This window comes from Monodon monoceros, unplaced genomic scaffold, assembly GCF_005190385.1.
Source record: "Monodon monoceros isolate NGI ecotype Baffin Bay Population unplaced genomic scaffold, NGI_Narwhal_1 Contig2617_ctg1, whole genome shotgun sequence".
NCBI lineage: Eukaryota > Metazoa > Chordata > Mammalia > Artiodactyla > Monodontidae > Monodon > Monodon monoceros.
In genome coordinates this window covers 140,040-155,258 of record NW_021698530.1, presented here as the reverse complement: position 1 = coordinate 155,258, position 15,219 = coordinate 140,040, and the positions used below count along the sequence as shown (strand labels likewise).

At 44.3% G+C, this 15,219-nt stretch overlaps 1 protein-coding gene across 1 annotated transcript in view; it reads right to left on the bottom strand.

Moving 5' to 3' along the window:
• FMN2 (formin 2) overlaps window positions 1-14,564 on the bottom strand; it is a 328,287-nt gene extending 313,723 nt beyond the window's left edge. The window contains exons 1-2 of the mRNA XM_029226181.1: window positions 13,182-14,564; window positions 12,613-12,759 (exon numbers count right to left, since the gene is read on the bottom strand). Coding sequence (XP_029082014.1) covers window positions 12,613-12,759; window positions 13,182-14,564 — 1,530 coding nt within the window. The remainder of the gene's footprint in view (window positions 1-12,612; window positions 12,760-13,181) is intronic.
• Between the last annotated feature and the right edge of the window lie 655 nt (window positions 14,565-15,219).

Below are 15,219 nucleotides of genomic sequence, written 5' to 3'. Positions count from 1 at the left end.
CGGAAGCCCACGCACCTAGAGCCCATGCTCCACAACAAGAGACCCCACGACAATGAAAAGCCCGCGCATAGCAACGGACACCCAACGCAGCCAAAAATAAATAAATAAGATAAATAAATTTATTTTTAAAAAATTGATTCTATATGTCAAAATTTCAACAATTACATAGAACTGAATCCACTCCAAATAGTTTAAATAGCAAGAGACTCACGGCAGGGTATTCCTTGTCTTACAGAGTCTTGGAAGGGCTGAAGACAAAGTAGAGACCACTCACCGAGCCGTGACTGAGAACAAGGCCATCAAAGCAGTGGCCACTCTTCTCTGATCTAAGGCCTGGGTCCCAAGAGCACACTTGGCTCCCAGGTCAGGAGGTTTCCCAGCTGGGCCACCCCTGCTGCCAGCCCAGAACTGGGCTGTGCCCGCCGGGGCCACACCAGGGCCTGTGGGAAGTGGTGCCTGGACACCAGGCCTCTGCTTGGCTTGAAAGAGCAAACAGCAGAGGTCAATCCTGGACCTTGTCGAGGTCTTCCAGACGTGGCACGAATTCATCCAACCTAAACCACATTTAAAACACAACCCACAAGGGACTCTGAGAAACATCACTTTTACAAGAGCCTATAATGTAAGGAAAGAAGACCAGAGGGGGTTTAGCAATGCTCCATCACATCCTCAACACTGGTAATAGAGCCACATCTGGAATACACAGAGAACCTCTGTGACCAAACAAGAAAAATCAGGAAACCTTATAGAAAAGGTACAAAGATATGAACAGGCAAGTCACAGAAGGGTAAACCCAAACAGCTAAAAACATACAAAGTTTTTCTCAAAGGTATTAGCCATCAGATAAATACAAAGTAAAAAGTAAAACAATGACATACCACTTTCTCATTGGATTAGTAAAAATTCAAAAATTAGATAAATGCTGATTTGCTGTGCTAGCGAATATAAACTGGGAGAAATATTTTAAAAACTAAACTGGCAGTACCCATACAAATTAAGTAAATTTTCATTTTTTTAACCTAGCAATCTCACTCCTGAATATACATTCCAGAGAAGTTCTCACACAGGACCCGTGTGAGAATACTAATCACAGTGCTGTCTGTGGTGGCATCTAGACGTCCACCCTGGTGGATGCGGAAATCAAAGGTAAGGACCATCCATGGCCACAATACACACCTCCAGGGTCGAGACTCACATACAACAGATATGAACAGTGTCCCTGGGGCTGGATGACCCAGAGGAACTCTCACTCTTTGTAACAGAATAAAGCAGTAAGAAACAACCCACCTGATAAACATTCACCAGGAAAACTTTGTACATTTTTTCCCCAAAGGCTCCCGAGTTAAAAAAAAAAAAAAGCAAAAGAATGAAGTCTACAATTCAGACTGTTTGTATAACAGAAAATTAAATACACACAGAAATACTACACACTTTACAAAAATACGTACAATTTTAAGGATATCAATCAAACACATAAAAGCTGTTCCAAAAAAAAATGCTGTTCCCTGCATCCATGAGGGAGGTCACAATAGGAAATGAAAATACAGAAAATAAATCCAAGGACAACGTGAAGAGTTCTGCATGGACTAACAATGCCCTTAGGGTACCAATAAACACGCACTTCTGTCCTCAAGACCAGGGAGAGAGTGTCAGTAAGACCTAGAACTACTAGGGAGAGTACAAGCTACCTGAAAAAGGACTCGGAACATTCAAGACAGGGGAGGGACAGAGACTAAGCAAGGGGAGAAAAACTGCAGCACAGTAAATAATAATATACAAAAGTGTTTATATAAGAGGGTGTGGAGGAAAGGGAACCCTCCTCCACTGGTAGTGGGAATGTAAATTGTGCAGCCACTATGGAAAACCACTGTGGAGGTTCCTCAAAAAACTAAAAATACAACTACCATATGATCCAGCAATCCCACTCCTGGGCATACATCCCAAGAAAACCATGGTTTGAAAGGATACATGCACCCCAATGTTCATAGCAGCACTATTTACAACAGCCAAGACATGGAAGCAACCTAAGTGTCCACTGACAGATGAATGGATAAAGAAGATGTGGTATATATACACAATGGAATGTTACTCAACCATTAAAAAGAATGAAATAATGCCATTTGCAGCAACAGGAATGGATCTAGAGATTATACTAAGTAAAGTACAGAGAAAGACAAATCTCATATGATAACACGTATATGTGGAATCTAAAAAAAATGATACAAATGAACTTATTTCCAAAACAGAAATAGACTCACAGACATAGAAAACAAACTTATGGTTACCAAAGGTGATAGCAGGGGGAGGGGTAAATTAGGAGTTTGAGATTAACACATGCATACTATGATATATAAAACAGATAAACAAAGACCTACAGTATAGCACAGGGAACTATATTCAGTATCTTGTAATAAACTATAATGGAAAATAATCTGAAAAAGAAAATATATATATGACTGAATCACTTTGCTGTACACCTGAAACTAACACAACATTGTAAATCAACTATAGTTCGATTAAAAAATGGTTAAATAATTTTTTTAAAAAATTTTAAGTATATATATATATAATATGTAATCATTTATACATAATATGTTGTATTTTTATATATATGTGTAGTGTATATGAACTTTAGTCTCAGGGCAAGAGGGAACCACTGAAATGTTTCTACTCTGGGACCGGCCAGTTCAGCTCTGTATTTTAAATAGTGGACTCTCTTGCCTTGTAGCGAATTACTGGAAAAGAGCCAGACTGAGGACAGGGAGAACGTTTAGAATCTCAATGTTGGATAATCTTTTCTAGGAAATGTAGAGGCAATGGGAATAGAAATTAGAAGACTTATCAAAGAGAAATTTAAGAATAGAGAAAATGGAAGGACTAACTGAGGTCAAGTTCAAGTGTGAGAAGGGTGAGAAAACCAAGGGGTGTGGCAAGGCTGGACAGCCAAACCTCGGTTGGGAATCCCAGGAGGCAGGTATTTAGAGGGAGGGAAAAGAGTAGGTACAGTGACCCATTAGACACAGTGACACTCCTAGACCTGTGACAGCTCAATGACGAGTCTGATGCAGAAAGGAGGGGGCCAGAGGTGCAGACAGCCATCCACTGGATCTAGGCAGTGATGAAGCCAGGAGGCCACATGCTCAGCTTTTATTATCCTGAAGCAGATGGTAGTGAAAATGATCTGCAAATTTAGAGTCAAGTGAGGCTCCTTAGAGAAATCATCCAAGTCAGAGATAAAAGGCTTCCAGAATCACCCCTTCACTTACATCACATTTTCAGCCCAGAGACAAATGGCTCTCCACCTACATCACTGCAGTTCTTATTCAGCCTTATTAGCTCACCAACAATATATTGGATCCAACGGAGTCAACACATTTTTAATTTTTCCAAGAACAAAATAAAGACACATCAAGCCCTATATCCTGAAGTAAACTGCCAGGATACTATCCAAACATTTTACACCCTCAAAGCCGTTTAACCAAAATAGCACAGCAAGGACAGTGAGAAATAAGTGCTGAACATCCTGGGTAGCTGCAAAATGTAATGCCTCCCAAGGAGAAACCACATCCCTCACCTCTCCAAGCAGCAAGTGCTGGTCTATAGCTTTGAAACGTGCTGGGTGGGGGAAATTATCTACAAGTATATGTTTGCAAAAACCATCTCTATTGTTACCCCATTGTTTTTATGACTCTTCTCAAAGATAAGACTTTTATGTTAATAATGAAGAGACTCATGGCTTCCAAAACTTTCCACAGAGTATTCAAATGCATTTGTTTGGAATCCTGAAATAGTTCCTTTCTAGCCCATTTGCCTCTTAATGAGCTTGAACAAGCTGCACTACTTTAAGGCCAATAAAACTTTTTAAAAAGGTAAAATACCTAAAAGCTCTCAAAACGTTTTATCTGTCTAGTCTCTTCAGAAAATTTCATGTCAACACAAACTTCTAAATGAAATACTCATAAAAGTTATTTAAGTAAGTGTATAAAATAGTATGGAAAATTGAGGACAAAACCAATATATTAAAGTTTACTGAAATAATTTATAAGAATTAGTACTACTACTTTTACTGAGAAGTTTAAACTAAAAGGAAAAATGCAAAGCCTATAGCCCATTCAAGAATCGGAGACTCTTATTGTCCTTAGATAATGAATCTAAGGATTTCCTCAATGGATGTGGTGTCACTATTAGAATTTGGAGTGTATTTAGACTCCATACACTCTAAATCCTTGGGTCATAACATCGAACAACACAGCCTTCCCTTCTGTAGATTCCATAAAACAGGTCCACCACCCACCATAACCGCAGTCACTACCCTGGTGTACAAAAACACAAGGTCCCAAGTGCACAACAGATAACAGCTTTCCAACCAACCCAAATCCCCTTTAGCATCAATTAACAACTGATCAAAACCACCAACGTCTTACCACCAGCTAGTACCGATGCCCAGAGCATCTTTACTCCACAGTAAAAGCGGTTCCTCGGGCTTCCCTGGTGGTGCAGTGGTTGAGAGTCCGCCTGCCGATGCAAGGGACGCGGGTTCGTGCCCCGGTCCGGGAAGATCCCACATGCCGCGGAGCGGCTGGGCCCGTGAGCCATGGCCGCTGAGCCTGCGCGTCCGGAGCCTGTGCTCCACAACGGGAGAGGCCACAACAGTGAGAAAAAAGTGGATCCCCCTAGATAGGGATTTTCTTCCACTCTAACAGTAAAGTTCTAAATACGCAAAGTATCATTATCTGGAGAAAAGGATAACTCCTGGAACCATCACTCCTATAGAATTGCGGGGATGGATAAGACTTGGAGGAAGCAGCTTCCCACCAGGATTACACTCACTTTTACAACCTGGGAAACCAGGGCACTAAGAGGAGGTAAGAAATTATCGCCACGTTTTACAGGAAACCAGTAGTATACTTAAAAAGGGAGGTCGATGGAAAGACTTCTCAGCCTGCACTCCTGCCGCAGTGCTGCTCTGTGTATAAAGCCACAATTTAAATGACACAGAATTCTTCTCCGCACATGTGCACTAGATCATGGGTTGGCCAAAAAGTGCCTTCGGTGTTTAAGTAAAAATAAAAGACACATTTTTCATTTTCACCAAGAACTTTATTGAACAATGTATTCACCTTTTTGTTCCACTACCTTCTGCCATTTTTCTGGCAACTTCATGATTCCACCTTTCCAAAACTTTTTGTTTTTGAGCAAAGAACCGTTCCAGGTGCCTTTTACAGTCTTCCAGGGAATTGAAATTTTTTCCATTAACAGAATTTTGTAAAGAATTCTTCTTAAAGAAATAAATGGAAATCTGAAGGTGCAGTGTCTGGTGAATACAGCGGATGAATCAGAACTTCCCAGCCAAACTGTAACAGTTTTTGCCTGGTCATCAAAGAAACATGTGGTCTTGCGTTATGCTGATGGAAGATTACACGTTTTCTGTTCAAATTCCGGAAGCTTTTCGTCGAACGCTGCTTTTAGTTGGTCTAATTGGGAGCAGTACTTGTTGGAATTAATCGTTCGGCGTTGAGAAGTAGCTCATAATAAAGGACTCCCTTCCAATCCCACCATATACACAACATCACCTTCTTTGGATGAAGACCGGCCTCTGGTGTGGTTGGTGGTGGTTCATTTCGCTTGCCCCATGATCTCTTCCATTCCACATTGTTGTACAGCATCCACTTTTCATTGCCCATCACAATTTGTTTTAAAAACAGAACGCTTTCATTACGTTTAAGTAGAGAATCACATGCGGAAATATGGTCAAGAAGGATTTTTTTCCCACTTAACTTCTGTGGACCCAAACATCAAAGCGATTAACATAACCAAGCTGGTGCAAATGATTTTTAACGCTCGATTTGGATATTTTGAGGATGTCAGCTATCTCCCGCATGGTATAACGTTGACTGTTCTCAATTAATGTCTCGATTTGATCGCTATCAACTTCAACTGGTCTACCCAACTGTGGAGCATCATCCAGTGAGAAATCTCCAGCACGAAACTTTGCAAACCACTTTCGACATGTTCCATCAGTCACAGCACCCTCTCCATACACTGCACAAATCTTTTTTTGTGTTTCCATTGCATTTTTACCTTTCTTTAAATAATAAAGCATAATATGCCAAAAATGTTGGTTTTTCTTTCATTTTCAATATTAAGATGGCTACACAAAAATTCACCAATTTTGATAACGTTTTTTAAATGCACGCTGATATGACACCTGTCACATACAATCTAACAAAATTGTTTTGAATGAAGTTAGAGACAACTAAGTGCTACCAGAGCCATCTTATGGAAAAAACCGAATGAACATTTCGGCCAACCCAATACCACCAAGACCCTTCTGCCTGAAGTATAAAAAGATACCCAGGGAATTCCCTGGTGGTCCAATGGTCACAACACGGGGCTTTCACTGCTGTGGGCCCGCGTTCCATCCCTGGTCAGGAAACTAACATCCTGCAAGCTGTGCAGCATGGCCAAAAAACATACTACTACTAATAAAAACTTTTTAAATAAAAAGAAACAAGAAGGAGTAGGGTTTAAGCACTTTTAAGCATAATTTTAAAACACAGAAAAGGCTTAATTTTCTCAAGAAATTATTCTATTCTCCCTGAAAATAAAAAGGACTATTTTTGGCCCGTTGCAGCTCTGGCATAACAGATAATAAAGGCTCCAGTGGGTCCAAGGTATGGTGCACAGAGGAATGGCAGTAATTTTCCCACCCAATGAATGCCTCCAGGTACATCCTTGAAGGGGACGAAGATACAAAGGTTTCCCTCTCTCTCTCCCACAGTGGAGCAGGTATCAAAAGACAACACTTCTCTGGCATGGTCAGCATCCTCTTCTAAGCATCCAATAACTTATCTTTTGTTCTTATCATTCTGATGTTACAATACCTCGATTTACTAACTACCATTTCAAATTGACTAGAAGTTTTATTTTCCATGTATTTATATATTTAATATTTAAAAAGCCTCAGAAAGTTTTCAATCACTAAAATCACATCCAAAACTATCAAGTCACAAGGCAGTACATATTTGTTTCTTCCTAATGGGCCCTTCATTCTAAATTTCATTAACATCAGGTTGTTACTTATAATGCAAAAGCAGGAATGAAGGGAATAATGAAAGTTTCCTCTTCTTTCATTACCAACAAAATTTATATTTGGAAGCTTAGAGTTACTACATTATCATTGCTATGTTAAAATCAATCCACAAAAATCAGAATAGATGTTCTCTCAACACAAATTCTACCAAAGTATCATTCTACCTTCACCACTGAGTCAATCATAACTCAATGAAAATAATTAATTTCCACCACCCAAAAATGTTAGTAACTTTCCAACTTAAATTCTACTAGCTTTAGTTACAATAGATAATCAACTCCCCTGTTTGAAGAAAATGGTGAATGAGCTTCATAAAGGCCTCAGTGTGCTCAATGTACACCTGACTGACTGGCACACAGCGGGCACGGAGTAGGTACTCGCAGAGGATAGACAGGAGCGGGTGATGAATGGACAGAATCAGGTGAGCAGGCAAGGAGAGAGGAAAAGCAGAAGGAAGTGAGAAGGAAGACCTAAAGAATCCCCAAATCCAAGAAGTATACATGATATGATATAGACAGTAAGCACAGAGATGCAGAGACGACCACCAGTCAGGCCCAACTGGGAAAGATACCAAAGAGGAAACGGGAATTCAATCAGCCTTTTCAGATGCTAAGTCAAGAGAGACAAATTGTGTTACAGGAGAGTGAAAACTGTTAGACAAAGGCACAAAGTCAGGGGAATGAAATGACTGTTCATAGAACAGTAAGCAGATTAACTTGACTAAAGTAGAGAGTTTCTGAAGGAAACCATGGGAGGTGAAGCTGCAAAGCCAGGGGGGTAAATACTGTGCCTCCTCTACCCCACCCCCCTTTAAACACCACCACCTCCCCCTAATCACACAGTCATCCTCCACCATATGCTTTCCTTATCCAAACCCCCAAGCAAACTACAATTTCTGATAAAGTGACAAAAAGGCTTACAATCATAGAAAATGCAAGAAAAGAAAAAAACTGATATATAAACAATTTGCAAAAAAAAACCCTATTGACTAGAAATATTTTCAACAAGTATCGGATTACATCCTTCCCAGTGTTTATACACAATTTCAGAGTTGTTTTGTTTTGATGTGACAAATTTGGTTTGGCACTTTGAACAATGTAGTCCATTAAGGCAATAAACCAGGACAGACAAGTAAATAGCACCAACTGTGTGCCTTCTATGTACCAGGCAGAGTTGTAGGGGCTTTACATACACTATTTAATCGTAATATTATTAACTTGAAATGATTCCTCCACCTTCATACATATGAGAAAAAATTACTTAAGAGTCACCTAACTGAACAGCCAGCTAGGATGCAGATATATCTGGAATACCAGTAGTTAGAGGAACCACAGTTGCATCACCCAAGGTGTGTACTCAGCACCTTTTTAATGGAATCAGAAGGAAACACTGCTCTAAATGCACCTGCTCAAGTTCATGTACACATGGCTTGTATCCAAATGCCTAAATGCATGAAAAGCCAGGCCAGTGGGGTAAATGACTTCAATCCAAACCACAGCCTTACAGGAACCATGAGAAAGGATGTTTTAGACCAAACTAAAATGATTTGAGAACAGTGCTACCTGTCCCAGCTTATGCTGCCAAATCTGATTCAAACACATGAAGTCCAGTAACGCAAGATATAGGGGAAAAGACGGCATTCTTGTAATCCCCTTTCCTGTCATAGTAACACTGATGCATTACACACAACAGGGGTGATTTCTGACCCTCACTCATTTATTGGTCAATAACTGGACGTCTACACTCTGTCAGATGCTACTGCTGGATATAAGACTGCTCCAGGCTCTAAAAAGTTCACAGTCTAATAACTTCACAAGCAGCGTGAGAAAGTCTGCACTCCTAGAGAGGGTCTTCTTTCTACTTTGATATAAAAATCAAGATAACCTTTAGAAAAGCCAAAATGAGAGTCATGCAATCTAAAATTTAAAGCCCACGCCCTTTATTGACTAGCTACTGCTCCAAAAGCTCACTGACACACTTCATTTTATTTTATTCACATTAACAACAGATTTGGTTTTCTAAGTACAGATCCTAGATGGGCCATTGGCTACTTAATGCCCTGAGGTAAGTTACTTTACCTGCCTGACCATGGTTCGCTCACTGGGAAAACGAAGATAAACAGCTAGAACTCAAGACTATCATAAGGATTTGAGATAATTATGTAATGCACCAACACAGAGCCTGGCATTTAGCAGAAGTGCAATAAATATAGCTAACATCATAATCACAGGATTCATAAACCAATAACAAATTGATCACAAAAATCAAATTAGAAGTAATGGGGGGGTGGAGAAGAGACCAAAGACAGCTCTAAGAATCAATAGCTGACGGGAAGGAAAACGTCAAGAAAACCACACAGATACAAAACCTCAGCAACAGCTAACTGGAGTCACCAGCCTATTACACTTCAACAGCAGTTGAGGGCAACAGCAGTGTTTTCACGGGATGCAACCATGATGGGTCTAAAAGATGACATTAAGCCAGTTAAAGCAGATGAACCATTCAGGCCACGTGTTTAAGAAAAAGAAGGATAAGCACATAATTGACTTTGGAAAGACTTCTATCAAAAGTGATTCAGCATCACAAATTTAACATTTCACATGTCTACACTTTAATTAACTGCAAAATTCTATTCACAAGCTTGTGCTGTAAGGAAAGCATGTGCAAAGAAATCTCTTAAATTTCATAGCCATTTTTGCACTAAACACTGAAAAAGATGTTTTTTCAAGCAAATGAACTGTGAAATTTGAGTGTAGTGGCCTAAAACATCATCAGCTCCTTAACAGCTAAAACAAGATAAAGTCTTGGTCCCCAATAAATGTTATTATATCTGCCAAAGAAACACAAACATGTGCCATGGAGATCTCTTTTCACTCGAATTTTCTCCCTACATTTGGAAGGCAGTAAAAAGCAAAAAACATCTATCTGTTCCTTCCTGCAGAGCTGACAACCCTCATTCTATGGTTTAAAAATAAAAGCTGTCCATGGAAGTTTAGAGATATAACTATCACCTGCTTCAAAGGCAGCTGGCAATTAATTGATCCAAAGACATGCAAATTAAGGCCAGAAAACAAACTCCCTGAGGACAATGCTAGGGTTCTCCAGGGCTCTAGTAATTTCCAAGACACCCATAAAATAGGAGAGGATGGTAAAGAACCAAATGTAAAGCCAAATGACAAGGAAACAGGCAACAGCTGAGGAACAGAGGCCTAGGGTGTCACCCTGGATTCACTCGACCACCGCAGGAAAGCTTCCGTGAGAGATGTCTGGAGAAAACCTGCTTCACTCTGACCATCAATCACCCTGCATCCAGCCCAAGAAGGCCACATGTTCAACAATGAAAGGAATTCACCTTATTAATAACAGAAACTTGGAAATCTCCTAAGTGAAGGCCTTAAATTCTATATTTTTTAACGTTTTTACTCAATATGAAGTCTTACAGTGTTGAACACCCAAAAATGAGGAATAAGCAAGAACAGTCAGACTCAAATCAGTAGACTCAGCTCCTATTTTTGGCTCAGCCTCTGAATGAATCACAGTGTGACCTTGGAAAACTTTCACCTCTTTGTTTACCTCCATTTGCCCACCAGTTACAAGATTCGGTTAAACCTACCTTTTTTTTTTTTAAGAAAGTGAGATAAATATATAGAAACTGCAACACAAATATCCACTGGTCACTGGCCAACTATAGCCAAGCATCACATATAAAGTAGGGAATGCCTCTTATGTATCACTTATGCGTGGAATCTAAAATATGACACAAATGAACTTATCTACAAAACAGAAAGACTCACAGACATAGAGAACATGGTTCTCTGGTTGCCATGGGGGAGGGTGTTGGGGGAGGGATGGAGTGGGAGGTTGGGGTTAGCAGATGTAAGCTATCACAAATAAAATGGATAAATAACAAGGTCCTACTGTATAGCACAGGGAGCTCTATTCAATATCCTGTGATAAACCATAATGGAAAATAATATTAAAAATAAAGAATGGGGGCTTCCCTGGTGGCGCAGTGGTTGGGAGTCCGCCTGCCGATGCAGGGGACGTGGGATCGTGCCCCGGTCCAGGAAGATCCCACATGCCGCGGAGCGGCTGGGCCCGTGAGCCATGGCCGCTGAGCCTGCGCGTCCGGAGCCTGTGCTCCGCAACGGGAGAGGCCACAACAGTGAGAGGCCCGCGTACCACAAAAAAAAATAAATAAATAAAGAATGTATATATGTACATAACTGAGTCACCTTGCTGTACAGCAGAAATTAACATATCACTGAAAATCGACTGTACTTCAATAAAAATAAATAAAGTGGGTGATGCCCATATTAAAGCAACTAACTCTGCACAGTAAAAAATCCTGCTTGGAGATGTCAACAAAAAAACCCAGGTACCTCTTGAACAGGAATCCTGTAAGAGTCCCAAATTTCAAGTTTGGAAATACTTATCAAATTTAAATGAAATGCTAGCTCCAAGAATACCCTTTTTTTTTTTCCCTTAATGGAAACAAAACTTCAACCTATTTAGGGTCCTACGATCTTCAGGACTCTGACCAATCCTCCTATGAATTCCTGTCTCCTCATCCCTTGCCAGGAGGTAAGTCACTGCACACTTGATGCACCCAGAGTACTACATCTCTATGTGCACTTGTCAGTGAGGCTTGGAAAGGCAGAGACATGATTTAATGATCTTTGTATCACCTAGCATCTAACACACTGCCTGGCATAACATGGCTGCCCCGTATACATAGATATATATATTTGTTAAATGAAGGAAATGAATATATTTGAAATTCTAAAGCAGAACAACCATTAATATTAATGAATGATCATCTTAATTTTGGTGATATTTTCATTTCTAGAAAAATATATAAAATGAGCGTTACCTAGGTAAGGAGGACATACTGAATTTCTTAACAACATTAAATTCACAAAAGTTAACTAAAGAACTTTCCGATCCTCTTCCTTCAAAATCAGTCTTTTGGACGTTTTTATGTTTCTTTTTTGTTTTGTTTTGTTTTATTTACAATTTATCTAACGGATATTAGACTATAAATATTCCTTTAACTTAACCTACACGATATCGGGAAGGGAGAAGTAAAAGAGGGACAGCAAGCATGTAAAATGAATCAAAGAGGCTACTCTGAAGTGTAAGAATCTATAAACGTAAAATAAAAGATGGCCCATGGATGAAATTTAAAATGTGGCCAATACAAGTAAGTAGCAAACATGAACAGCATTTAGCTAACTAACAAGCATCCATGCTCTGGAGAAACATCATCTACTGTTTCATAGATACCCTATTTATTAAAGCCACAGAACCTAAGATTTTAAGCTTTTCAAATTACATTTGAAATTTTTAATCATTCAAATACTTATCACTACCTACCGGGACTTGCATGAATTCTCATTTTTCCCTGCTCCTTAAATTCTTACACTCAATTATTTCATTTAAAAATTAAGAGAAGTTAGTAAACATGAAACAAGCTGACACTCTACCAGCGGGCACTTAAGGAAAGGCGTGGGACCTACGCCAAGGATAAACTCATCGCACTGCTCCACATTTTCCGCCGTGAGCCGAGCGTTCAGCCGGCTTTGCCAAGTCCATACGGACGCTGGAAAGGTACCAGTAGTAGCATCCCGGGTGCTTTTGGCCTGCTCACCATCACTGTCTCCAGGCTGGGCCATGAAACTAAATGTAAATGATGCCTAATATTCTAGATCACTATGCATTAATTTCCTGAAAGTATGCATCAGATTTGGTTGCGTCAGCAACCAGAAGTGACCACCTAAGTTCACTACGGCGTCCACGCCGATCGCTGAGAGAGAAACTACGTGTCACATGCGTGCACATGGGCGTGTACCTCAGAGCAGTCCTAGAATAGATGATATGTCAGAGGACCGTGAACAATCTCGTTATTTTTAATGCTGTGGGAGGAGGAAGGAAAGAGAATGATGGCTTTGCAAACGGTGCCAAAAAAGGAGCCGATCTGCCTGGCGTGACCCGGGATATTTTGGAGAAGTGGACAGAGCGGCCCTTGCTCCCGATGCCTTAGGACAGAGGCGCCTAAGCTTCTCCCTTTAAGACCCTGTGTACAAACGGAAACGTCTCCGAGGGGCAGGCGCCCTGGGCCCCGAGCCCGGCGCTCACCTGCGAACACGTCCTGAAGACCGCCCGCCCCGCGCTGCGTCAAGTGCGCCGAGACCCCCGCCCCGGGCGCTCGGCCCAGCTCCGCGGTCCAATCGGCCGAGCGGCTGCGGCCCGCGCGGGGTTTCCTGGCCGGGGCGGCGGCGGCGGCGGCGGGGGCCGCGGCGGCTCCGGACCCCCGGTCCAAGGAGGACTCCGGCCGTCTCTGGACCCGGGGGCTCTGGCTGGGGGACGCGGCCGGGGAGGGACCGGGCGAGCTGAGCTGCCGGGTGGTGGTCCTGACGTAGCAGGGCGCCAGGAGCGGGCGGGCCCGGGAGCAGCGCGGGCTGCGCGCCGGGCTGCACGGCGGGGAGGCGGCCGCGGGGACGCTGGGCCTCGGCGCGCCCTCCTCGCGCGTTGCCCCCGGCCTGCGCGGGGCCTCTCCCGCCGCCGGGCCCCACTCCGCCCCCGGAGAGCCTCTGGGCGCGTCCTCGAAAGCGTCCTCCTCGCCTTCCTCGTCCGTGTCCGCGGCCCCTCGCTCCCCGGGAGCCGACCCGGGAGACGGCAAGGCGGCGGCCGCGGGCTGTTCTGCAGCCGGGGGCCGGTCGGGGCGTGCGGACGGCGCCGCCTCGGCGCCTGGGCCCGGCGGGGGTCGGTCCAGGCCCGGCAGGGCCCCGGGCGGGGGGGCAGCGAAGGGGGGCGACGCCGGGGGCGACTCGGGGCTCAGGGACTGCTGCTGCTGCTGCTGCATCTGCTGGAGACGGATCGCCTGCTGGATGTCCGAGAGCAAGTCCTCCTGCTCCGCGGCCGAGTGAAAGCTGTAGAGGTCTGTGTCTGAGCCCGAGCTAGTCCTTTGTCCATCCTGCACCCCCGCCGCAGTCTCCGAATCCTCGGCCACCGCCGGGCTCCCGACCCCGGCGGAGCCAGGACCCCGGGGCCGCGTCACCTCGGAAGGGTCGGCACACTCCGTATCGGACAGGCCCGTCTCGTCGGCCGAGAGGCTGAGGTCCGGGATTTTGGTGACCAGGGAGTGGGCGCTGTCCAGCTCGCCGGCCTGCAGGGCCTGAGGGTCCAGTACATCCTCACGGGAGCCGCCAGCACCTCTGCCCTTGGACAGGGTCTTCCGAATGCGCAGGTTGGAAAAGACCGAGGCCCTCGGGTCCGACCGGCTCTTCTTCCTGCCCGGCTCCCCACCGCCGCCCCCCTTGCCGTGCCGGCCCGGCGCCTTCTTGCCCCCGCCCGCCTTCTTTGTGCCCTCGGCCTCGCGGAGCCCGGTGGCGTCCTCGCTGCCGCCGCCGCCGCCTCCGTGCGGGGCATCGCCCGCACTCCTCTTCGGCTTCGCGTCCTGGTTCCCCATGCTGCTGCCGCCGCCGCCGCCGTCGCCGCGGGCAATCAGGCCATGCCAGCTCCTCGGCCCGGCCGCGCTGGCATCCCGAGGATTCGGGTGGCGAGCGAGCTGCTGAGAAGAGGGAGGCCGGCCACGCACCTGCCGCGCTTCGCAGAACGCGCCGCGGCTGCGCCCGCCCGCGCGGGGCTAAACGCGCTCACGCAGCGCCGCCAATGGCCGCGCGGAACGCACAAGGCCCCGCCCCTGTCCGTTTTCAGCACCGCCCCCTCCCGCCCCCGGCCCTTCGGCCCCGCCCCCCACCGCTGAAGCGCCAGGAGCGCGTCTGGGTCTGAGGACCTCAATATCCGCCACCGGAATCCAATGCCTGGTCCCTGCTGAAGGGCTTGGCAGCTGGAAGATCCACGCTGAACAAAAAAAGAAAAAATTTAAAGGGGAAAAAGGAAAGCCACATTCCAGTTTAGAGGTGCGGTAATCTCAAGGCCACATACACTACCCCCTCCAACCTGCCTGCAGAAGCATGGCTCTTTAATAAATACTGGTCGAATGGATTGGTCTTTTCTTCAATAACTGATCATCTTAAACACCGTTAATGTGCTTGACATATGGTTTAGGAAAGGTTACTACACACAGTGCTGCTTTTATGTTCATGCAGACCTTGCATCTC